This window comes from Camelina sativa, chromosome 16 (genome assembly GCF_030686135.1).
Source record: "Camelina sativa cultivar CO46 ecotype springtype chromosome 16, ASM3068613v1".
Lineage (NCBI taxonomy): Eukaryota > Viridiplantae > Streptophyta > Magnoliopsida > Brassicales > Brassicaceae > Camelina > Camelina sativa.
In genome coordinates this window covers 2,711,545-2,736,167 of record NC_141895.1, presented here as the reverse complement: position 1 = coordinate 2,736,167, position 24,623 = coordinate 2,711,545, and the positions used below count along the sequence as shown (strand labels likewise).

The 24,623-nt window shown below is 37.3% G+C and overlaps 6 protein-coding genes and 1 long non-coding RNA gene across 11 annotated transcripts; 4 read left to right on the top strand and 3 right to left on the bottom strand.

Annotated features, from left to right (window-relative positions):
• Positions 1–460: 460 nt before the first annotated feature.
• Positions 461–4,913, top strand: LOC104749517 (uncharacterized protein At2g33490). 4 transcript variants are annotated; one of them, XM_087491450.1, is made up of 11 exons: positions 461–816; positions 1,209–1,281; positions 1,545–1,636; positions 1,819–1,880; positions 1,976–2,044; positions 2,228–2,256; positions 2,563–2,770; positions 2,855–3,094; positions 3,243–3,296; positions 3,487–4,416; positions 4,595–4,913. In XM_087491450.1, exons 4-11 carry the CDS (start codon positions 1,833–1,835, stop codon positions 4,604–4,606), a joined length of 1,590 nt encoding a protein of 529 aa, XP_087347576.1. In that variant the 5' UTR covers positions 461–816; positions 1,209–1,281; positions 1,545–1,636; positions 1,819–1,832; the 3' UTR covers positions 4,607–4,913. The 4 variants fall into 4 exon arrangements, with proteins under 4 accessions (XP_087347576.1, XP_010469463.2, XP_087347577.1 ...); XM_010471161.3 differs by having other exon boundaries at positions 475–816; positions 1,562–1,636; XM_087491451.1 differs by having other exon boundaries at positions 516–816; positions 1,562–1,636; positions 2,228–2,432.
• An 88-nt stretch (positions 4,914–5,001) lies between these two features.
• Positions 5,002–7,277, bottom strand: LOC104749516 (zinc finger protein CONSTANS-LIKE 14). 2 transcript variants are annotated; one of them, XM_010471160.3, is made up of 4 exons: positions 6,227–7,277; positions 5,928–6,077; positions 5,419–5,663; positions 5,002–5,313 (listed from the first exon to the last, which is right to left on the bottom strand). In XM_010471160.3, exons 1-4 carry the CDS (start codon positions 7,007–7,009, stop codon positions 5,220–5,222), a joined length of 1,272 nt encoding a protein of 423 aa, XP_010469462.2. In that variant the 5' UTR covers positions 7,010–7,277; the 3' UTR covers positions 5,002–5,219. The 2 variants fall into 2 exon arrangements, with proteins under 2 accessions (XP_010469462.2, XP_010469461.2); XM_010471159.3 differs by having other exon boundaries at positions 5,419–5,666; positions 6,227–7,190.
• Positions 7,278–8,807: 1,530 nt separating this feature from the next.
• On the top strand, positions 8,808–9,557 carry LOC147925060 (uncharacterized). Its single transcript, XR_015584492.1, has 3 exons — positions 8,808–8,923; positions 9,057–9,124; positions 9,481–9,557. It is a non-coding gene; the product is annotated as an uncharacterized LOC147925060 (long non-coding RNA).
• A 2,627-nt stretch (positions 9,558–12,184) lies between these two features.
• LOC104749515 (protein CURLY FLAG LEAF 1) lies at positions 12,185–13,813 on the top strand. Its single transcript, XM_010471158.2, has 2 exons — positions 12,185–12,461; positions 13,184–13,813. The coding sequence occupies exons 1-2, from the start codon at positions 12,252–12,254 to the stop codon at positions 13,535–13,537; spliced, it is 564 nt and encodes a 187-aa protein (XP_010469460.2). The 5' UTR covers positions 12,185–12,251; the 3' UTR covers positions 13,538–13,813.
• A 3,700-nt stretch (positions 13,814–17,513) lies between these two features.
• On the bottom strand, positions 17,514–19,712 carry LOC147925059 (uncharacterized). Its single transcript, XM_087490841.1, has 3 exons — positions 18,453–19,712; positions 17,808–18,230; positions 17,514–17,753 (listed from the first exon to the last, which is right to left on the bottom strand). Exons 1-3 carry the CDS (start codon positions 19,710–19,712, stop codon positions 17,514–17,516), a joined length of 1,923 nt encoding a protein of 640 aa, XP_087346967.1.
• A 498-nt stretch (positions 19,713–20,210) lies between these two features.
• LOC147925058 (protein CYSTEINE-RICH TRANSMEMBRANE MODULE 7-like) lies at positions 20,211–21,117 on the top strand. Its single transcript, XM_087491449.1, has 3 exons — positions 20,211–20,398; positions 20,528–20,714; positions 20,919–21,117. The coding sequence occupies exons 1-3, from the start codon at positions 20,353–20,355 to the stop codon at positions 20,977–20,979; spliced, it is 294 nt and encodes a 97-aa protein (XP_087347575.1). The 5' UTR covers positions 20,211–20,352; the 3' UTR covers positions 20,980–21,117.
• Positions 21,118–21,199: 82 nt separating this feature from the next.
• Positions 21,200–24,414, bottom strand: LOC104749514 (serine carboxypeptidase-like 46). The gene is made up of 10 exons (XM_010471157.3): positions 23,959–24,414; positions 23,766–23,867; positions 23,595–23,690; positions 22,940–23,032; positions 22,779–22,858; positions 22,402–22,689; positions 22,191–22,315; positions 21,858–21,950; positions 21,658–21,775; positions 21,200–21,505 (listed from the first exon to the last, which is right to left on the bottom strand). Exons 1-10 carry the CDS (start codon positions 24,212–24,214, stop codon positions 21,356–21,358), a joined length of 1,401 nt encoding a protein of 466 aa, XP_010469459.2. The 5' UTR covers positions 24,215–24,414; the 3' UTR covers positions 21,200–21,355.
• Between the last annotated feature and the right edge of the window lie 209 nt (positions 24,415–24,623).

Genomic DNA, 24,623 nt, shown 5'->3' with positions numbered 1-24,623 from the left:
GTAATGAATGAATTAAGAAATTACTATTTCAAGGTTGAACATTGCTGCTAATGGTGTTCAAATCTAAATTCTATAGTTTGGACGGAGGAGTTCATGAATGGTTTAAGTGAAGTTCCCATCCTTTAAACTTTTACTATAAAACACAATTTAGCAATTGTTTTGGTTCAGTTCTTTCTTATTCGAGTTTTAATCATAGATAGATAGAACATAGAACTATGGACAAGTATTTAACTATATATATATATATAGTTTTAGGGTTATGGTTAATTTTGAGTTAAATTACTTGTGCAGATGGGATCTATATTTTGAAAATATTGTTCGACCCAAAAAATTCAAAAGCATAAAGCATGGTGCTGGCATCATTTATAACACTTGCTGACGTAATTATAAGCGAGAATATATATTAAAAAAAAAATTGATAAAAATAAGGACGAAAGAGAATCAAAGAGACGACGAAGTCAAGGATCAAAGGTTATAACTTTTCCTGTAAACAAACGCTTTTAATTTTTTTTTTTAATTAATTAATTTTTATTTATTTTTTTTGGCTTGGCTCTGGTTTTGATTTTTTCCTTTGGCTCTTTTACGTTCTTCAATTGAAATGGCGTAGTTGGAGAAGACGACGAAGCCTTCATCTCTACCTTACTTGGTCGTCGTTTTTTCGATTTTCCTTGATTCGCCGGACAAAGTGTAGCGTTTTTGCCGACCATGAAAACCTCTCTCCGACGATTACGAGGTGTGCTTCACAAGCATGAATCTAAGGACCGGAGAGATCTTCGACCTCCCGTTCCCAAAGACGAGCTAGCCCAAGCTTCCCAGGTTTCTCTCTTTCTCCAATTCGAATTTGGAACTGTCTTCATTTGATTTGTCTCTCTCGTTGTTTGCTGTTGATGATGACGCGATTTCTTAATCGTATTTTCGCTTTTTCTTCGTCGGATCGTCGTCGCTCTATGTGAATTAGTTACCAATTTAAGCTTAGTTGCAACGATTTTAGAAACGTTCAGATTTCGGATTCATGAAATTGATTTTGTGAGATCTGAAGTTGCTCTGTAGCTTTTCGTTCTCTTAATTGGTTAAATTAGATTGGGTTACATTTGTGGAGGAAGCTTAGTTTTTCAATTTGGTGCTCTCTCTCTGTTTTACGAGTGAGTTTTATTGACATGTTGATGTAACTGGTCTCACAGTGCTTAGTTTGTTTCTGATTTTCACAGGACGTGGAAGACATGAGAGATTGCTATGATAGCTTGCTCAATGCCGCCGCTGCTACTGCAAATAGTGCATATGGTAATCTATTGTTTCTTTTTTACTTTGGTTTGCTAAAATGTTACCAGAAACTTCATACCTTTGTTATGCTGAATGGATCATGCTGGCGGATAATGGTGTTTGTTGTTAATTTGGTTGATTATTAAATTTAGCTCTGATTCTTGCCCTGTTGCATTATCATTTTGCTGGTTCAACTGCGTAGGTCTGAAGTGAGCTTTTTGCATACCAATTTTATAGAGATAAACATCTTCTTGTTAATAAATATATATCCTTATCATTTGCAGATTTCATTGGCTTGCAGAATTTTCTGAATCTTTGCGAGAACTAGGTGCTTGTCTTCTTGAGAAAACTGCTCTAAATGATGATGAAGAAAGTGGTAAGTTTGACAAACAGATCCCTTAAATGCATTATATTATCTGTTCTTTAAACATTTGAAACCGACAGTCTGTGCATTTATCCTTTTTCCTAGTTTTCTGCACGTTACATATTTTCGGTTGCTTCGATCTATATAATGTGCATCTGATATGGAAACATTCTGCTTCTCTGATTCTTATGCAGGTAGAGTGTTAATTATGCTGGGAAAATTGCAGTTTGAGTTGCAAAAACTTGTTGATAAATATGTGAGTTTTTGAAATCTGTGGTTCAAGATTTTCCTACTGAGTTTTCCTTTGCCTTGCCACCACAAATTAATTAACTATCAAAATTGTTGATTCAGCGGTCTCATATATTCAAAACAATCACAATCCCCTCAGAGTCACTTCTTAATGAACTCCGCATAGTTGAGGTTTGTTTGTTCATCTAGAATCTATTATATCTATTTACTTTTGCCAATGGTCAGAAAGGCCCATCCTTGCTGCATGTATATGAGCGTCTATGTTGACAGAATGAGATTTTAAGCGTTGTTTGATATGCTTGCTGAGTCAGCCCTTTCAAGTGACAATAGTAATGTGTTTAAATGGTTATGCAGGAGATGCAGCGGCTTTGTGATGAGAAAAGGTTGTTCTTGCCTCGCCTTCTTATTCATTTCGAAATACCTATTAGTGAGACAAGAGATAATATCTGAAATGATGCCTATTAATAGAATTGAAAAAAATAAGTTAATGTTGAAGGAAACCGCCTATATTCTGTACAGGTTTTAGTGATGCATGACTTTTGTGGGTGATTGAGATTAGGTCAGATATTCTATTATTCTCATGATGGGAATACCATTTATAGTGTTATTAAATTATCTCCTCCTATCGAAACTTTCTTACATGTTAGTGGGAAAAAGGTATTCTGTTCATGGAAATTTTTACCTTTCAGGAATGTTTATGAAGGCATGCTTACAAAACAAAGAGAGAGAGGGAGGTCAAAGGGTGGGAAAGGAGAAACTTTTTCGACACAGCAAGTACAAGAAGCTCATGATGAATATGAAAACGAGACGACTTTATTTGTTTTCCGTTTAAAATCCCTGAAACAAGGGCAAACCCGTAGTCTTTTGACTCAGGCAGCACGGCACCATGCAGCACAGGTTTCATCTTGGGCGATTTTTCGTCTTTCTATTTTGATCACCAGAGCACTGTGTTGATGTCACTTTTTTTGTGTGGTTTTGCAGTTAAGCTTCTTCAAGAAGGCTCTTACTTCGCTTGAAGAAGTAGAGCCGCATGTACAGATGGTAACCGAGTCACAGCATATTGATTACCATTTCAGCGGATTAGATGATGATGATGGGGACGATGAAATAGAAAACAATGAGAACGATGGTTCTGAGATGCATGATGATGGAGAGTTGAGTTTTGAAAGAGTTAATGACAAGGACCAAGATGCAGATTCTTCAGTCAGTGGCTCCTCAGAGGTGATTGTTTCATATGAATACGATTCTGATGATGATTGCCAGTAGAATAGTGAGACTCAATGTGCCAATGTTTATCATGTCTTGAGTTATTTAAATCTGGTGTTATTTAATTTTTAAACCTGTTTCCTTGTTCGCCTAATGCATGCAGTTGGGTCACTCTGACATCACATTTCCACAAGTTGCAGTACCAGATATTTCACAGGTAACACAGCTGTGTCTTATGGTCCCATCTTCTCTGCTTTTCCGTCCATATGACTCGGAAAAATTCTCAGGGTGCTCATAGTTCAAGGAATTTAATTTTGTTGGTCTTTACCTGGAACTGGAAAACCACCCAAATTATTTCAATTTGGACAACTCTCTTACCAGTCTTGTCTATTTATTTTTTTAAGCAGGAAATAAACTACAGGAAATCTCATTCGCTTAGGAGAGATGTTAGGGCAGTGAGCCAGTCAGCACCGCTTTTTCCCGAGAACCGCACAACTCCTCCTTCAGAGAAACTGTTACGGATGCGATCAACTATGACACGGAAATTTAACACTTACGCACTGCCAACACCTATGGAAACAACAAGAAGTCCCTCATCTACTACAAGTCCAGCTAACAGAAACGTGGGGTCATCTAATCCTGCAAATGCAATTGCAAAACAGATTTGGTTTTCATCCCCACTGGAAACTCTTGGACCTGCAAAGGTTTCCTCAAGATCAATGGTAGCCTTGAAAGAACAAGTCCTGAGAGAGAGTAACAAGAACACATCTTCTCGGTTACCTCCGCCTTTAGCTGATGGACTCTTGTTCTCTCGTCTTGGGACACTCAAGAGACGATCCTTCTCTGGTCCACTGACTAGTAAACCATTACCTAACAAGCCTCTCTCGACAACGCCTCACTTATACTCAGGCCCAATCCCAAGGAATCCAGTTTGTAAGTTACCAAAAGTGTCATCATCTCCAACCGCTTCCCCTACTTTTGTCTCAACCCCGAAAATAAGCGAGCTCCATGAGCTTCCTAGACCACCACCAAGAAGCTCTACTAAGTCCTCTAGGGAATTAGGATATTCAGCACCCTTGGTTTCGAAGAGCCAATTGCTTAGTAAACCTCTTATTACAAATTCAGCTTCTCCTCTCCCAATACCACCTCCAATTACTCGTAGCTTCTCTATACCTACTAGCAACCTTAGAGCATCAGATTTAGATATGTCTAAGACAAGTCTGGGCACTAAAAATTTAGGCACTGCGTCACCTCCTTTAAACCCAATATCATTGATCCATCCACCGCCACAGGCTCTTCCCGAGCATGCAGACCGCCTAACGATGTCCAAACAAGAGGTAAACCATTAATTCTGATACTTTTTCCCATATCTATTAGTTGTTTTTTGATCATTGTCTGTCACGTTTAAGTAGATTTTTAGTTCTCGTCGTGTTTCCGCGAAGTTGTGTTTGCTCACCGTTTAAATATAAATACCAGAATTGTGCTGATATTTGTTCTGATTGGTGAATTTTGCAGAGGAGGAATTAAGGTGTAAGATGTTTGTAGCTGCCTAAAAACTTACGGAGGAGGAAGGAAGGCCATTACCTGTAGTTGCAGATGTATGTAAATATCCTCCCATTTTAGTTTCACCGATGATCTTGGTTTCCTATCACATATAGTAGCAAATCCCTGTTTTGAGAATGATGAGACAAAAGAAAAAATAGAGGCACACATTTATAAATAATTGCCGAGGAATTTTTGTTTTTCTTCTATCATACAGTAGTAATTGTCAAAATTTATGTACTCTCCGGATCTTCCTTCATTTACATAATCATCGAAGCTTTTGGTTCAGTGATGTGATATGTTTTACGTCCGAGATTTACGGGTTAAAACTTCTGTGGGGGTCTGGTTTCTTTTTTTTGGGTTAAGAAACATAGCTTCTATAAAAGGTTAATAAAACACTTTCAATGATACTAAAAGTTAAGAAACAACATCGCTTCTAGAAGCTTAACAGAAGCTGGCTATATTATACAGCTCGAGTATACAGCTCGAGATGGATCATTTGCATATTTACAAGGGTAGGTGAAAGTAGACAAAAAAAAAAAAAAAGTTCTTAACTCATGGTCTCACATGTAAAAACCTACCGAGGAGACCCACACACTTAAGGATCTGTAGCTTTCACAAATCTTCCCCTAACACGCAACCTGGTCTCAGCTCTTGCCTTCCTTGTTTCATATCTTATGGTCTTATCGTATCTGATCCAGCAATTAAGAATTAAGGTTTAGGTAAGACAAATTCATCTTACAAAAACGGAAATTAAAAAAAGTATATATATATATATATACTGAGAACATCATTACCTCCGCGTTTTCTTTTTTTCTTTGTACCGCTGCATAGCATTATCTCTGTTCTGTGCCATACGCTCTAGATCAGCATTTGTTGCCACCACCAATCTGGTGGTATTAGTACTAGATTTAACAACATGTTCCGTGAAATGTAAGTCACTGGAGTCGTTAGAACTTTTATGTGAGTGAATGGCAGCGGGAATATTGTTGCTCTTTGATGTTTCCTGTCCCTTGATGGTATTTTTGCGGATGGATTCATCCTGCTATATCTTACTAGTAAGTATATCATAAATTCACAATTCACCGACAAAGATATAAATACATCTGGTTTCCATTCAATCCAAGACAGTATAGTAAATTGGTATATAGTAGTTGGGGCAGAGCAACATAAATGAAGAAACAAGATTAGTGTATATGGTATTAGGGACTTTTGAGGCTTTGGAAGAAGGAACCCTACTTATGTTCTGCTAAGTAAAGCGGTATATGATTCCAAACCTAAACACAATCAGTTTGCTACGACGTACCTGGTAACTATCTCTAAAAGCTTTGAGATTGGTGGGATGGGGATCGTTTTTGATATGAGTGACGTTATTGAAAGTGAAAGTAGAGTCCTTTGGTTCGAACTGACTAAGTTCCACATGGTTCCTGGACTTGCCCAAGTTAAAATCCCATATCTGCATTAACCCAAGACATTATAACACAGTGTATCTCTAACTAGAACAGGGACAGCCAAAAGTTTCATGGAAAGAAATGGATAATGCTATTGATAGAGTTATAAATGTTCCATACAGGTAAGATAACTTGACAGAAGCAAGAACGTGACCTGAGTGTTGTTGTGGCCAGTGGTATGATTAGCAGCATACAATTGCGTAGCAGCATTACCACAAGAACTTTGGTACTCTGCTGAGAGAAGCAAAGAAGTAAACGACGTCGTTGGAGACAGCTGAGTAATGTTTCCTCCGCCATTGATTCCCTCCCTAACCATAATCTCTCCTCCGCCGTCTCCGTCTCCATCTCCGTCTTCGTCTCCTTCACCTTCACCGCTAACGAAACCTCTCTTGAGCAACTCCTCAAGCTGTCTGTACACAACTTGCTTAGACCTCCCAAAGCTAAAGCTTTGCTTTTTCATAGACATATCGTAGGGAACGACCAGATCTTGAACAATGTTGGTAGATCCAGAAACCCACGAATCCAAAGCCATCCCAAAATTATCAGTCAATCGTTCTTCTTCTTCTTCTCCATCTTCATCTTTCTTCTTCCCTTCTAAATCAATCCCCCAAACAGCAGCGAGCTCCGAAACGGAAGGACAACCAGAAAACCCCTCGACGGCGGAGCGTTCGTGAGCCGAGGCGGAGGAGCAGCTCCCGTGAACATCCCAGTCACACTCCTGACACAAAACGAGGTTATCGGTGAAACACCGTACGGACACCGGCTCTTTGCTGCAGTTATCACAGATCTGAGAACGCACGTGCTTTTTGGACAAGAGGTTAGCGGAGTGCACGTGCTGATCACAAGGCAAACACAGCTTCGCCGAATCGGCTCTGCAAAACAGAACCGCCGTCCTCTCGCCGCAAAAATCGCACGCCACCGTCGTTGAACTACCCATTTTGGTTGGTTTGACAATATAAAACCTTCGGGAATCCCTAGTTTAAAAAAAAAAAAATCAAAAAAATCAAAACTTTTTCTCTCAAACAAATTCTGAAGCTTTCGTTTTTACAGTGACTCTCTGATTTTGGATATTTTTGTTTTGTTGATCATTTATTAATTTACAAAAAAAAAAAAATGCAAAAAGAAGAAGAAAAAAGATGGTTAAATTATTAAATGAATAATTAAAGGAGCCGCATCTTGGGCAATAATTGGCTGTATTACAGTACAGTGTATAGATTTTGTTATGTAATATTATAATTTGATGATGAGAGATCTAACGGTTGGAGTAATATATCTTTTAAAAAAAAAAAAAGGATTAAGATTCGCGTATCTACCTAAAAAAGATGATATAATAGACAATTTTTGTCGTAACATTAGAAATGGAAGGTTTGATTGAGTAAAGCGTATCTTTCACTTTTAAAAATGCTTAATCCCTTTCCTAACATAGTAATGACCTTTTGGGTCGTTTTCTTCTTTAGCTTTTAAAATATATATATATATGTTTTTCATATTTGTGTGTGATCCAGATGAGCTCTTCTAGTATTGGAAAACTATGCGACACACTGACATTAAAATTTAAATTATGTCGTTAGAGAAAAATAATGCATACGTATGTACTCCTATCAAATTTAATGATGTAAATTTGTAATGATTTAGCAAAAGATATAAAGTTGTCACCTAATATATCAGAGATTCAGAGCCAGTACTTCATTTTAGTTAGTACTGTTTTTTTTTTGTTTTTTGGGTAACAGAAGTATTGTTGTTAAACTTATCAGCAACGAAAAATTCCATCGCTGTTTCTCTATGCTAATAAAGAAAGATAAAAAAAAAAGATAGTATATGCTACTAAATAGTGTTCATATGATTGTGCATTGTGGTTCACTTCCGACTGATCCAAACCGCGAAATTTCTACTCGTTAATAGTGAAATTTGCTGCCGAATCAAAAATTTAGTAGTTTTATAGATTATAATACAAAACGTGTTGTCATCGTTAACCGAACTGTGCGCTTGTTTACAATGTGTAATTCATATATCATTAAAACAAAAAAAGAATCAGTATACATGCCCAAGGCTTTCAAACCCATGTTATTGGAGCCCAAGCCCATAAGATAGAAAATGAAAATATAAATTTCTCTTTCAGGTTTTTGATATGGTAGAGCTGATTGAACATAGGACACACAACAACAATCAACAAATTCAGAGCATGTGCAGCGGCGTATTATTTGTCCGTCCTTCATAATTAAAATGTCAAATTTAAATCTAACAATGAATTACCAAAGAAACGTATCTACAAATGGGACGTATATTGCTCGGTCCTTCATAACACGTGGCCGCTTGTGATTTGTTTGTCTCGTTTGGGTAGGGTGAACCGGAGAAATCGAAGTTTTATCGTCATTTGTTTTCTCTCCGTCTCTCTTTCTTTTCTCTCTCGGAATTGGTCCGTCGTCATCCTCCACCTCGTGCTCATGTGGTTACTCTGATATTTTGAATTTCGATTTCGGTAATTTGGATTTTTTATAATTTTTTAGAGAGTTGGGATTTCTCAATTTAAAGATGTAGTTTTAGGATCTATATATATATCAATTTGAGATGGTCGACGATTGTGAAAAAGCCAAGTTGAAATGGTGTGATAGTATGATTTTATTTGGTCAAAGAATGGGTTTTGTTCTGCTTTTCGTATTTGATGTTCATTTGTTTGATTTTCTCTGTTTTCACAAGCATGGTTAAGCAGAAGCTGTAACCAACCACAGGGACTCAGGGTTCAAGCAATGAGTGCCACAGCTCAACGTAATTTTTCGCTATCTAAAGGCGACAATGATGACAAAATTGAACCTGATCATCTTCTTGTTCTTGTTCACGGTATTTTGGCCAGGTATAATGTCTACCAAGTTCATGGTTCTGGGATAGAAACTTTGAAATTTTTGTATACCATTTCTGTTACATGGTTTCCGGATTTTATAAATCGATAGACTCCAAATTTACTGAGACATTGTTACTGCTTGCAGTCCCAGTGACTGGCTCTACGTAGAAGCTGAGATGAAAAGGCGCCTTGGCAGAAGATTCTTGATTTATGGTATGCTCATCTGGTTTCAGCTTTGTTATCCTCTGCTAGTTGTGTTGTGCAGTAGTTGGAATATACTTATCAGGAAGAGTATTTGCGAATGGAATGGTAACTTAGCTTTGAATGCATGAGTTGACACTGAATAGAATATACTTCAAACTCTTATTTCATCTTTAGTAGCAAGAGACGATAGATACAAAATTTCGGAATTTTTCCATGTCTCTTCGTCTAAGACCAGAACTCGTTTTTCTCTTACTAGTCTTTTAGTTGGTATGTGTTATTCTACTCAATGCTCTTTTATGTCCTGCGTGGATCACACATAATGTTTTTTTTTTTTAATTTACTCTTCATTCCCTGAACATGTACAGCAAGTTCTTCCAATACCTTCACCAAAACATTTGGCGGGGTCGATGGAGCTGGAAAACGACTAGCAGAAGAGGTGAGATTTTATACTCCTACAATGTCATTTCCACTTCTTGTATAGGTGTGGGGATTTTAGTATATTTGAGGGACCAACTGTGAGGGACACCAATGCTCATACTAAACTTAAGAAACTCTGAAAATAAGATTAATATATTTGAGGGACAAAAATTTGTCCTACACCAATGCCCATGCTCTCAGATAAGAGTCCTTCATCGGCTTCTGATTAGAAAATAAATATTTATGTAAACTAAATTATGTCATGCATGCGCATAATTTTTCCTTTTCCAACATTTATAGAATATAGGAAAATATAATTGAAAATTTATATCAACATGTAAAATCAATGTATTTAAATATTAGGTTCGAGTAGCATTAACCACGGGGGTTTGAAATTTAACATGGTTTTCTCCGGCTCCAAAAAATTAGCCTTTGGGACTAGGAAACCTTTAGGATCACTCCTAAGTTATAAAAAAAAAAATTTAAACTACTGTAATTGAAGTAAATTATCAAAAATTGAAAATTTTCTTAATTATAATTATTTGCACCTTCAAATGTAAGATTATATAAAAATTTACTTTCAGGTTTTGTTATGTACACAATAATGAGGAGTATTTTTTTTAGGTTTCGATAAAGAAGGAAGAGGAGGAGGAGACCCACACACATAGAGATATACAAGAGTGACAGACACAATTTGGCGTCTCTTTCGATCTGAAACATCTCTGTCTCACCTCAGAGATTCCCTTCTTTAGGCCCCATTGTCTCTCTTTCTGTATATTACAATTTTACAACCCTTCCAAAAAACAAAAACCCTTTTTACTAGCAATATTATTATTTGGTTAATATGTAAAATGCAAAATATTATTATTATTATTTGGTCGTCGCTTTCTCTTTCTACACTTCCAACAGATTCCCCTTTGCACTTCTCTCTTTCACTATTTTTTTTTGTTTTAATTTTTTTCTTTCTTTCTTACGGAAACGTCATTTTCCTCCAGACAATACATCTTATTCCTTACATAACCCTATATATATTGGTATAGTGTTAAAATGTTATTGCCACTATATCTATTGGTTTATCACAATTCCTTCTCTCTATCTTCTTTTTTGTATTTTTGCAACCAAGTAGGAAAAATGTAATTAGTTAGGTAGTTATCTTTCTTTGCATATGCTTGTTGTGTGTGTACGGTAAGGGTTTTTATTTTATTTTTACCACTTCAATAATATTACATGCACCTATATCTTGATTAACACACACTATACAGATATAGATAGAGCATGCCTGATGTTTCATGTTTGTACCTAATATATCGTAAATATCACATGGTACTAGCTAGTCTTGAATAGTTTTCTCCTTTTTTTTCATTCCTTTGTGTATTGTTTGTTACAAAGAACAACTAAGGATGTCTTGGACTTTAAATTATTAATTTGTGACGTGATTTTTCTTGACTTTAGTAAATAAAAGATTTGTGAGGTGAAAGTCTTTTCACAAATTTAATAATTGGAGCTAAAAAAGGGTCGAGAGCCTTTGCCCACGCAAAAATATTTTTTAGTCTAATGAGCTAAAATGTTGACATTTTGCCTTTACTTTCTTTATATTTTGGTTGACTTTCTCTAAAATAAAATATAGAAAAAACTTTCAATTCTTCAATTATTTTGCTCCACCCATCAATCATATTGCATTATTAAAGGCTTGGCTATTTAAAATTGTCATCTCACGGCCAGATTCGTTTCATTTTCGAGCTTAGTACTTGTTGTCGTATAGTCATTCTATCCCGGAAAATACCATCCTGTTTGCTATTGACTTTTGATGTATGCACCAAACCTCATGCATTCGCTTTTTTTTGTTTTCCATAGTTATTTTTATTGAGTTGCAAGTTTAGATTTGAACTCACATTTTTACAAAGAGATTTATAGGATAGTTTATTTTTTTAACCATTTCACTCTTAAAATATATATTATGAATATAAATGGATTACATGAACATGTACCAAATGACTGTCATTTGCAAGAAGGTTAATGTGTTATGCATGAGACTGTGATCATTCGTATATTGGATGTAAACGAGACTACGTGTATGAGATGGTTTTGATAGAGTGAATTTGTAGATTTCGATGAATATACACTTTTTTTTTCTTTTACCAAAAAAAAAGAAAAAAAAAAGGTTCCGGCATTCTTTTCGATAGCAACGTTAAATTTACGAGATTTGTTTACTTGTTTCTAAAACAAATCATCAGGTTTAAACAAACCTATTCCCAAGATTTGAACCTTTTTATTCTCTCCTCTTAGTAGTATATTTTAAACCGGGGGGCACTAACCGATACCAACATGCGCAAAGCTTAATCCAAACGCGCCTGAACTCTCGCGTGTGCACCTAACTGTAAATGGGTCATACGGGTTTCACAAGAACACGGTAACACGGACGTGAGACAAAAGTGCGAGAGATAGAGAGAGAGAGACTCTTTCTCCTCCTCTGTGGTCACTTTGGTCTCTCTGACAGCTAAAGGTCCACTTTCTCTTTTTACCCAAATAACCCCCACGCGCTTCTCCTAATCGCGCGTCTTCTTTTAACAAACCCCCTATGCTAAATTCCCGGATTTACCCTTTCACTCTGTTTTTTGTTTTCTTCCTTTTCTCCCTTTTGGTTTTATTATTAAAATCTATCTCAAAACAGAATAATCTCTCTCTTTTTTTTTGTTTCCTCTTTCTTCTCCTCTGCGAGATGAAAGCACCGAACATGGAGACGATAACTGAGTCTCTGGAGAAATCGATGCAGAATTGTTCTCTTAATGATCGGAGAAGAAGGGTCGTCGGAGATGGCTTTGGGAGATCGTCCAGCAACGGACACACTACTCCGATCTCAGATAGAACATTGGAGCTCAATTCTCACTTATCTCTTCCTTGTCACTGGGAACAGTGTCTTGATCTCAAGGTAATAAACATATTACAATAACAAATGAGATTCGTCTTTATATATATATATATATTTTTTTTTAAATCCTTTTTTCCGTTATCTAGGTTAAAGTAATCACTACAGAAACTTCGAACTGGTGTCGTTTTCATGTTTTTTGATTGCATTAAATGTACATTGGGGGAGAAAGATTTTTCATTTTAGTTTAAAGCTTTTCTTGTTTCCTTGCGATGCATTTATTGCTTCTCAGACCGTATATATATTTTGCTCATAGGGCTTTTTGTGGTTTCAGGCTTGTTGTTAGAGACTAGCTTTATATGGAAAACTTTAGCAGGAATCTTTTAAATGCTTGACCAGGGAACTAAGTTCTGAGTTTTTTCTTGCTTTTTTGATGCTTTTTATCAGCCAATCTTTCATCTCCTAGATATGATTTTTCACATAAAGGATACAAAACAAACAAACAAATGGTTTTGTTTTTCATGTTCAAATGATTTGTCTTGATAAATCAATGCCGCACTACCACAAACATACATATAATAAAGTACATAGTCATTTGCTCATATATAGATCTAGGACCAAAGCTTTTTTCCTTTTTGTCTTAACCACAATTTGGGTGCATTGCAATTTGCAAAGATAGAAAGGCAAAAGAAAAAGAAAAAAAAAAACTTTTTATGTCAAAAGGAGTTAATTTTCTTACTTTATGATTCAAAAGGAGGTGGGTTTTTTTGTGTGTGTGTGTTTAGACAGGAGAGATTTATTACATAAACTGGAAAAACGGAATGAGAGTGAAAGAGGATCCAAGGAAGGTGATGAATGCAGATCCTGACAGTGGGGAATCATATGGAACAGTGTGCTCAGAAGAAGATAGTTCATATTACGACAGCGAAGAGTCTTCATCAGAGTCATCTCCATCATCAAGAGAGAATCAGAAAGATGAGGAAGATGATGAGGAAGAAGAAGAAGAAGAGGATGTGCTAGTGGTTGCTGGATGCAAAGCTTGTTTCATGTACTTCATGGTTCCTAAGCATGTCGAGGACTGTCCCAAATGTGCAGCACAGCTACTTCACTTTGATCGACCTCATTCTGTTTCTCCTTAAAACACATCTCATCTCTTTTGTTTATTCAGATGAGAATTTGTTTAGGTTTCCTCTTTTCTTTACCTAATCTTTATAATATTGTTATAACTTAGTGGTTTCTCTTGTGAGTGGGGGGCATTAACACGAGTTTCAATGGCAAGAATGTTTCAGGCAGTAAAAGTGAGTCTGAATTTTAACCAAGAATGGTAGCAAGTTATAAACGAGTTGTGTGTATGCTTTTCAAGTTGAAAGAAAATACAATGTTAATAAGAATAATATAGTTGTTGTTGCATTAAAGTTGGTCAATGAAATGAGCCCTGAGGAATCGCGCGCCTCTTAAAAGACTAGTGGTACTAATCATAATGATTGCAACATGTGACTCCACATTTTCATGGTTTTTTTTTGTATCAGAATCCTTTCGTTAAATTCTAACTACAATTTTCTTGGAAACCTTTTTCTTTTATATTTAATTATGTTGGGATAAATATAAGAGATAATAAAAGAAAACTAAAAAACGTTTGAAAGAGATTCTCTAAATATTAGAGATTCTCTAAGATAAGATGTAACGATTAAAATTAATTAGGATTTATATTTGCTGATAACAAAAAAAAATAGGATTTATATTTCATATAAAATAAAATAAATTCATAACTATATACTTACTTTTTTCCACTCAGCCTAAGTTATTGTAATTCTGTTGACAGAGATGTTTGAATAACAAATAGTACATGACTTTGGTGCTCTAAAACAGTTTGTGTCATAATTGGGAATAGTCGCAAAGTGAAAAACAACAAATGTCCTACCATGCGTAGCCTTGATAGACCACTTTAAGTTGCATACTTTATAACGACTGGTAAGAAGATGAACTATATAGAGAACTTTTTGCCTTCCATCACTGGTATGGCCTGTATATATGGGCAGTAGCAATTTATGCGGGCCATGTACTAGTTTATGAATTGTTAACAATATAAATGAAATTACTATGCGGGTCATAATACTAGTTTCTTCTTTTTTTTTTTTTTTTATTATTTTTTTTTTTTTAATGTTATATTCAAAGAAAAAAATAACGTTTTTACAACTAGTGCATCATATGGCTAAAATCAGTTTGATAAAAAATTACGGAAATAGAGAGTAAAACACGTCAATGTCTTGATTGGAACCAAGCCTGAAGTCCATTAGCAAAGAACTTGTCCCCTTTTCGTTAGATAGCTAGGAGTTGATCCCGCACTTGACAATCAGTCCATTTAATTAACTGCTGCGGCATGTTAGGATGTTGACCATGCCTCCGTCCATTACGTTCTCACCAGATGGTGTATACTGTAAGTTGAAAGGTATAGTGAGTGAAAAAACTTTGCAAACGGTCCAAGCGTGTATCCACTAGAAAAGTCAGGAGATGATGCCAATCACTAGAGTAATGGGTACGAAACACCCCCTTTGCCGTTGCAGCCCATATTTCAGAAGCAAAACTGCAAGCAAAGAAAAGGTGTGATCTAGTTTCAACACTTTGTTGACACAACACACAGGTCCCTGTCGCCCCCACATTCCAACGCAACATACGGTCCCCTGTGGCCAACTTATCATGAGCTGCTAACCAGGTGCAGAAAGTGTACTTCAGAGTGAGGTAAGGAAACCACATTGCGCTGTGCCATGAAACCTCTGCCGATGTAGACCGAATATGATTCCATGTGTATGCTGTGGAGAACTCTGCTCTGAAAATGTTCTTCTTCCCTTTCTACAGCACAAGATCAGATTGCTCTGATCGTTGTTGGTACTGCAAGCTTAAAACCTCCACTATTGACAGGGCATGTTGCAAACAGGATCGCCTTCGTTGCCTAGCCGACCATGCCTATGCGAAAGACATTTTTTCACCAATACCCAAATCAATAACACCTCGAGGCCCTGTCACATCCACAAGTCGACCCAAGGAGGACCAATTGTCAAATGAGAAAGACGTCTGCACACCATTCCCCACCTCCACCTTACAGAAACCGGCAGCCACATCTCTATATTTTAGTATTTATTTCCAGATCCAAGAGCCCACTCCTGTATTTTTTGGAACTGCCCATAACGATCGTCCCCGCAACAAATAATGGTCAACCCACTGAACCCATAGAGAGCGTCCATGAGAGAGTATCCGCCAGACCAACTTAAGACAACACACATCATTTGCTTCTTTCAAGCTGCGAAGACCAAGTCCCCCCTCCCGACGTGGCTTACACACAACATCCCACTGCAACTTCGCTTTTTTCGGGTTAAGATCAGCTCCTAACCACAAAAAAGCATAGCACAATTTCTACACTTCTCTAATACAGGCACGGGGTAGCCGAAAGGCACCTAACCAGAAATGACATATACTCCACAGAACCGAGTTAACGAGTTCATAGCGGCCTGCAAAGGAGAGGTAGCGTGACGTCCAAGTACCAATACGTTTGCGTATTTGTTCAATTAAAGGAGCATAATCAGTTGAAGAAAGACATTTAGTCACCAAAGGGAGGCCTAGATAACGTACTGAGAGTTCCCCCACCGCAAAATTGAAGCGAGTTGCTATCTGCTGACGGTCAATATCCGCTACTCCAGCAAGGTAGACAGTAGACTTCTCCATACTGATTTGAAGACCCGAAAGCTTAGCAAACTTATCAAAGATTGCTACAATACCCTCCATGGAGCGGGATTTACCATCAGATAGTACCATCAAGTCATCAGCGAAACTTAAATGAGTCAGATTGAGAGCTTTACACCGAAGATGGTAACCAAACTGACCCGCACCAGCTGCGGAATCTAGGAGATTAGAGAGTACATCCATACAGATAACAAACAAGTAGAGGGACAGGGAACAGCCTTGCCGCAATCCCCTTGCGCTTGGAAAATATCCGGCAAGTTCTCCATTCACTTGAACAGAGAAAGAGGCGGTTGTGACACACAATCTGATCCAATGGATAAAAACTGGTGGAAACCGGAGGGCCGAGATAACATTAAAGAGGAAGGACCACTGAACCGAATCAAAGGCCTTTGATATATCTATCTTTATCGCACACCGTTTTGATATTGAATACTTGTGATAGTTTTTGACCAGTTCAGTAGCTAGCAACACATTTTCAATCAACAACCGATCCTTAACAAAGGCCGATTGATTCCCAGCAATGAAACAAGGTAATACCACCTTCAACCGATTCACAATAATCTTTGAAATGACCTTATAGAGAACGTTGAAACAAGAAATTGGTCTATAATCCCTCATTTCCATAGCCTCCAACTTCTTTGGTATAAGTGCTAATATAGTAGAGTTGATCCCTTTTGGCAAAAAACCTTTAACAAAGAAGGATTGAACAGCTAGAGTAAATTCCTTCCCAATAATATCCCATGTCGCTTTATAGAACTCTGAAGTAAACCCATCCGGACCAGGAGACTTGTCATTTGGCATAGCAAAGAGAACAGATTTGATCTCTTCATGAGTAACATGCGCTATAAGGCGAGTTTGATCCTCGACAGAACAACGAAACGACAGTAAATCTTGGAGCATTTCGACCTCGGCCCCCTCGAAGTCAGTAAGTACCAACTACAAAAACGTTTTAAAATAGCGCTCAGCCTCCAACTTAATATCCTCCCCCTCAATGATATCTCCATTGGGACAGGTAATCTCACTGATTGTATTCACCGCTTTCCTAGTCGCAGCAGCCCTATGAAAAGCTTTATTATTCTTATCCCCAACCTGCAACCAATGCAGCTTTGAACGCTGTTTGAGAAACTTCTCCTCTAGCGATGCAACATGTTCCCAACGAAGGAAAGCTTCATTCTCTTCCTCCATTATTACCGCAGAAGGATTGGCTAGATTCTGCGTTTGCTTGACACATAAATCCTCAAAAGCTGCTTTAGTGTGTTTCTCAAGATTGCTAATTTGGTCCTTTGCCAACCGAGAGACCAATGGCTTCAAACCCTTTAGTTTCTTATGGAACCAAAACAGAGCCGATGTCGATAGAAACAGCGAGGGAGTTGTCTTCTAGTAATCCTCAACCATGGGTTTAAACTCCTCCAATTCAGTAAGAACATTAACAAATTTAAACGGACAACGCTTTTGAGCCAGCTCTGGACTATGCAACTGCAGACAACTTCGCAAATGATCAGAACAGCCACCTGCTTCAAACACAGTATAAGCTCGCGGGAAACACCAGAGCCTAGCATCATTAGTCAACACCCTGTCCAACTTCTTCATGATGGGATCCTGATCCTGCTTATTCCACTAAGTAAACAACGGACCATTGGAAGTAATGTCATTAAGCGAACAGTAACTCACAACGGACTGGAAATCCCTCATACCACTCGTAATCATGGGATAATCCTCCACCCGAGAATGTTCAGAAATATCTAGTGTTTCGTTGAAATCCCCTATCACCACCCACGGTTTCATGTTAATGATCGAAGAGTCCGCATGATCCTTCAACTCCTGCCACAAAACCTTATGTTGCTCCACAATGTTCAAGGCATAGAGAAAAGAACAGAAAAACTCATCCATCTGATTTTCCAATTTAACCGAACAAGTGATCAGCTGTTCACTCTTATAAAAAGGAGTCACCCTCACATTATCACGCCAAACAATCCACAAATGGCCTCTTCGATTAAACTCATAATTTGTCAACATTGACCAATCCTTAAACACTTTCTCACCAATACGTTGTGCATTCTTCTCTTGCACACGAGTCTCTAACAGACAACCAAACTGGAAATCAGTTTCCCTTAACCACTTATGCACCACGAAATGTTTTGATATTTTATTGAAACCCCGAACATTCCAGAAGAAGCCGGACATTTAAGAATGTTTATGGGAAGACTTCCTACTCTGATCCCTAGAGTAAACTCTAGAGGATTGATTAGAAGCTACGGAAACTGTCTTATGTGCTGTTTTTGAGTCGCAAGGCAGAGAAGGACGAAGTATAACTACCGGCTTCTCCCCTCGCTCCTTCTCCCCCAGTACAGCAGGGACCTGTGCCTCCTTAGGAGGGACCACCACCTGCAGAGGAAGAGTGACCTGCGTCTCCTGCACTACCTCTTCTACCCCCTCTTCTTCACCTAGCACCGAGTATGTATTCGACAGATGGGTAGCCTCAGGAGGCTTAAGATCCTCTGAATTCATGCTCGGACTTCGCCCATGTTTTGATGGAGTGACCCATACATGTTCAGAGCCTTCATTTTCCGGAACCACTACAACACTTTCATTATGAACCGGAGGGTCAAGTCTAGTAACTTCTGCAGAAGCACGAGGACTATCCTCCACAGTCGGAACTGTCCCCAACGATTCAACAGCCAAAGGAATAGGTGGCAAAACCACCGCTTCTCCAGCTATCCCAGTAGTAGAACTTCCCGACGATAAACAGTTGGCAGTTAAGTGCCCCCATTTCTGACAACTGGTACAACGTGGTGGCAACCATGGATAGCCATATTGAATAATCGTTTTAACCTCACCTTCTTCATCCCCACCATAGACATACTCCTTTGGAAAAGTTTTAGTTAAGTCCGCTTCTACTAACATCTGTGCTTTAGTAAAACTGACACAAGCTTCAGTCTTAGGATGAAAATGGATCGGCTTACCCACTGCACTAAACATGTACTCTAAACCCTTATCAGTAAACATTGAGGGAGGGATATTCCTCAATGTAACCCAGAGTGGAATCGAACGCATCGCCAGCTGTGACTCTGCTGCAAAGGGCGACCACTTAGAGATGATCATAGGAATATCCATGATGTTCCACATGCCTCTGTTTAACACCCTGTTTCTCATGCTTTCATTGCGAATCCAAAACTTCACAGTATATTCATTCACTTTATAGACATCAATCAACGTGGACTTATCCCCCAAACGCCAAATCTTGTTAACTATCATGTGGATCTTACCCACATGTGGTGCTTTCTGATTCAAAAATTTACCGATAAGGAAATCCTCCCACAAAGGTTTAGCATCAACAAACACTTCCTTCGGAACAACCACCCTCTCCTTGCCTTCAACCTCCACCACTTCAAAACTCTTTTTAGTAAATACATGTTTCTTCGCCACCGAAAGCCAGAAACGGTTTCCCTTCAGAACCCCAACTCCTTTTGGAGACGAAGCCCCCTGCCTCCGTGTAACACCATTTTCCGAATCCTGCACCCTAGTATCCTTCCTCGGAGAGACTCCAGAAACCGGAGAAGCCCCCGACAGCTTCATTCATGCGCAAAAAGCAAGGAAAACCCTAGTCACCAAAAAATCGCCTTAAGTCTATTTATGAAAACAAAAAATCTCTTTTATTTTATCCACGTCCTAGTTTCTTCACATCAACGAACATCTCAAATTTTTGAATTGTATTCTATCAAAACAGGTTCTAGTTCTATTTCAAGATTTCTTAAACCAAATTGATCAAAATCTGAGTTAGACCTATCAAACCAAAAGTTTTAGTTTTGTCGACAAAAAGAGAACATACAGTCGTTACCAATATGATCAGCCATTACATTTGTTAGGAAAAAAAAGAAAAAAGAAGAAGAGGACTTGGATATTTAAAATGAAGCCGAACCGGTGGGCACCGACCCAAATTGAATTAAACCGGGGGGGGAAAAAACTGGAAAATAGCTCAGTCACGGTGTTTGCAAGCCAACACGTCGACAAAAGAATTGCCAAGTGCCTTCCTTACGATAAGACTTAACCTCTTCGTTTTAGACTACACAACTTTAGACCATTTTCATAAGATAAAAAGAGAGGTGTTTTCTTGTATTGTATCTTTTGCAAATATTTCTCAGAGGATCACTTTTTAGAATCACACATCTTTGAACTTTCCATTGCCAAAACGAGTTTGCCAATCTAAAGCTTCACAATGACATCTTATCATGTTTCTCATGAGTCAACAAATCGACCACCAGGCAATTCTCCAAACGTTTTTATAATTTTACTTTATCTTCTTTGTAAATTTCTCTCTCTATATATGTTACAACTAGGTGAAAAGATAAATTAATCCAATGCATGTGTATATATTTGTATGAATTTTGCAGGTCCTTCACCACTATACCAACCGATAATAGAGGCTCCGCCACCACCGTATCCACCAACCAGAACGAGGTATCAAGACTACTATGGCGGCTACGGTCAGCCGCATCCACCGCCACTGCGTCCATATAGATCGGATGAATACTACGGAGAAGGAGAATATGATGGTTGCTTCCCTTTTCTCAGAAGATGGTAAATTCTAATTGTTAATAATGTCGTATGTCTTCTTAGTTATTAGTTATTACCTTTCTCTTTGGTTTATACCTTTTTAATATATAAATTAAAAAATAAAACTATGAATAATATATGAATCAACTCAATTTGATAAAACACGGTAAAAATGGAAGTAAACTCTTTTTTTCTTCATTAATCTCTATTACTTTGGTGATGCTGCAGTCTGACGGCGCTATGTTGTTGCTGGTTCTTGGAACAATGCTGCCTTAGAAGTCGTTACTAATTCTTATATGAGAATGTTACTCTCTATAATCTACTTTTGATCCGTTTTACGTACGTGTTGTATCGAATAAATTAGAATTCGTGTTTTGTTTATGTAACATGGAGTTCTAATAAAACAAACAACATTAGGTTTCGAAAAGTAGCAGGAGACGAGTGTACTAGATCTTTATTTTTTTATTACAATTTTTTTCTTTTAAATATCTTATAAATTGAAGAACAAATACATAATTCATCACATTTCTATATAAACAAATTTTCAAATAGTTTCATTTCACGCCTTGAATCAACTATAAGCCATTTTGGGGTGGGGGCATTGTTCACTAAAAGGTATGTAATGTTTTACTTACAAGCTCATATAATGGTAAAAACTAAAAACATCAGAATTCTTCAGGGAGGGGACGACCACCCATGAATGCCTTAAACAACACAAGCGCTCTAGCAGGCTGCGAGAACGGTACCTCATGGGCCGCTCCTCTCACTGTAGCAAATGCCAATATATTCCCGTAAACCTGAGTCCACCCACCAACCTGTAACACAAAACCTCAATAAGTACGTCTCCTAGATGTTAAAAAACGTATCCGAACCGAAGCCTATCAATAGTAGATTCAATAAACATCGAAGACCTATAAAACAACATGAATGAAAACACCCTTTTAGATATAGTCATGATGCTAATTACCTGTTGTCCAGCAAACCAAACTCGATAAGGCACAGTTGTTCTCAGTCCCAACTCTTCAGCCAGTCGCTTCACTAGTGTTCTACTTCCGGTTAATGGAATCACAGAGTCTTGATCGCCACTGTTATTATTGTAACATAAAAGACACATCAAGACAAGTACAACAAAACTTGACAACTCCATAAGAAGAAACATTGATTTACCTGTACACAAGAACTGCAACTCCAGCTTTAACAAGACTTCCTACAATATTTATCGTTGGTACTTCCACGTCAAGTACTTCGTAATCCAGCACACTGTCGATCATCACGATAGAACCCTTTTGTAAATATACAAACCGAACAGAACTTTTTTTAAAAAATGGTAACATTGTTTACCTAATGAATAAACCAAATTATGTGCAATTAAACCGGAATGAAATAACCAAAATTTAGTAAAATTTGTTTAACACAAAGTAAAAATTAGGATTAGATTTAACTAAAGCATTTGTAAATGCAGATGCTAATTTTAAATTTTATGAAAGGAATTGATATTACTTGCTACAAACAGCCCAATTGCGAGTTCCGACAAGCCGAGCATGGAGAGCTTTTTGCACATCTCTCCGGTTAAGATAGTTAACCGTCTCATCTTCTACACACACATCCACCGCCTCTCCCACTTGCTACATCATTCAAAGAAAATTAGTCACAAGAAGAAAACTAACACAAAACGTTTTTAGAAAACTAACACAAACGTTTCTGAACTCACTTGAGGTTGAGGGTTAACTCTTTTGGATTGAGATAGCACAGAGGGAATGCAAACGTCAAGGGTAACATCATATTTGTCAACGAATCTACTTGTTTCGATGCTAACTTGACTCATCACTTTAGTGCACATACTTGACACTGTTCCTCTATAGTACTCACTCACATATCGTGAGTAGTTACAATAAGATGTGAACATTTTGTAAGTTGGATCCGATATCAAACCATGAGACCAGAAATACTCGGCTCGTGAATTGAAATCCGTCGAAAACTCCATAACCGGATTGCCAATCTACAAAACCAAGTCATAAATCAAAGAACAGAACATAACCGGATTACAAATAGAAAAAGTAGAGGAGGATATGAAAGAAATTAACTCACAGCAATGCCTTTGAGGTTAAACAAATTGTGCTTCTTGTTGTATTGAATCATAAGCTGAGCCAACTGAGGAACATAATGGCCTAAAAAATTTTGCAATTCATGTTAAATACATTTTTAGCGACGAAAACTACTATTTTACAAAGAGAGAAGATAATCTTTACCAGCGTAGCTTTCACCAGTGATGAAGAGACTTCTATTGAGATATTGAGGGAACTTGAGGAACCATTTTTGCAAGAACACAAGATTGTCTTTTGCTGGAAAAATTTTGTTCGAAAATGTGCACAAAAGACAAAGATTAGAATGTTTAATATGTGAAGACAAACAAAAAAAGAAACAAAAGAAGAAGAGAATAATCATCAGATGTGATCTGAATTCTGCATAAAGTTCTAATTTTTTTTTTGTTTCTCTTTTTGTCAGACTGAGAAAGAACAAACAACACATAAAAGCTGAAACATATAATTATTATTAATTTTATTTTTAAAAAGTGATCAAACAAGAAACAGATCGCATGCACCCCACTATCATCCTCACAAAGTTAAATTCCATAAAGAATGAAAAAAAAAAAACTCAAACTCAAAACATGTAATCTAAAAACTAGAAGCATAACAATTACTACTTTGGTACTATCTTTTTAGTAAAAAGTAGAAAAAGGGGACAAAAGACACAAAATTTGGGTTTCTTATACAAAGCCTATTATAAATCAGTAGACTATCACTAATCTATGAGAGAGAGAGAGACAAGATTTTATTTATAGATTTTGAATCATATAACTAGGAATAAAATAGAGAATATTAAATTCAAGGTTAAAAATAATACCAGTGATCTTATCATTGACACCCTCATAAGAGGAACTCTCAGTTGCATAAGAGAATCCAACTCCAACAGGTGTCTCCAGATACAACATATTAGCCTCTGGCACAATTTTGAATCAAAATCTAAATCAGATTGAATTAAAAGATTTAAAACTTTAATGATCCAAGGACTTACCTTGATTCCAGCTATGTTGGTTCTTCACCAAGACTGATCCTTTTGGTCTAAAAGGTCCATTCTCAGAGAATGCACCAACACCTACTGATGAACACCCAGGTCCTGTAAGAATCAACAACTTTATTTGATTACAATTCTTGAAGTTTCAAAGTGTGTTGTAATGAAGAAGATGAAAAGATGCTAATATTTCAACCTCCATTGAGCCAGAGAACGAGAGGTTTAGAGATGGGTTTGGTTTCTGCTTCAGCCAAGTAGTAAAACAGAGCTCTCTGTTTCTTCTCGTCTATATTGACATAACCCGAGTACTGCTGAAACCCGACCCGTGGTTGACCGGGTAAACGGGTGATCCGATCGGCCCGGGACAGAACAGTTGAGCTGACTAAACTGAGAGTCTGAAGAAACAGGATTAGTGCAGTCGCCACTGTTAGACATTGCAGGAGGGACATCATAGTAGTTCTTCTTCACCAAGTCAATAGAGAAGGAAGAGAAGAGAGAGAGAGATATGACTTTTGTGGGTTTGTTTTATTTTTCTCCATTTGGTATATGGCATTTATATCAAGAAATCACTTTAGATTTTTGTTTTGTAAATATCGAAGTATTTATTTTTTTTGTCATTAGTTTTCTTCTCTGAAAAAGCCGTAAGCCGCGTGATTCACAGGTAAAAGTTTTTGTTTTTATAATGGCATCCCAATGAGTTGAAAAGTCTTGAAGTTAGAGCTATCTATTGTTTAAAATGTTGTATCTATGATGTCAAAAAAAAATGTTGCATATAGTACAGTATAATTATTGTTTACTTCTTTCTTACAAAAAAAAAACTATTTATACAGTGTTTTTAAGTAATCATTCAACCAATAAGGT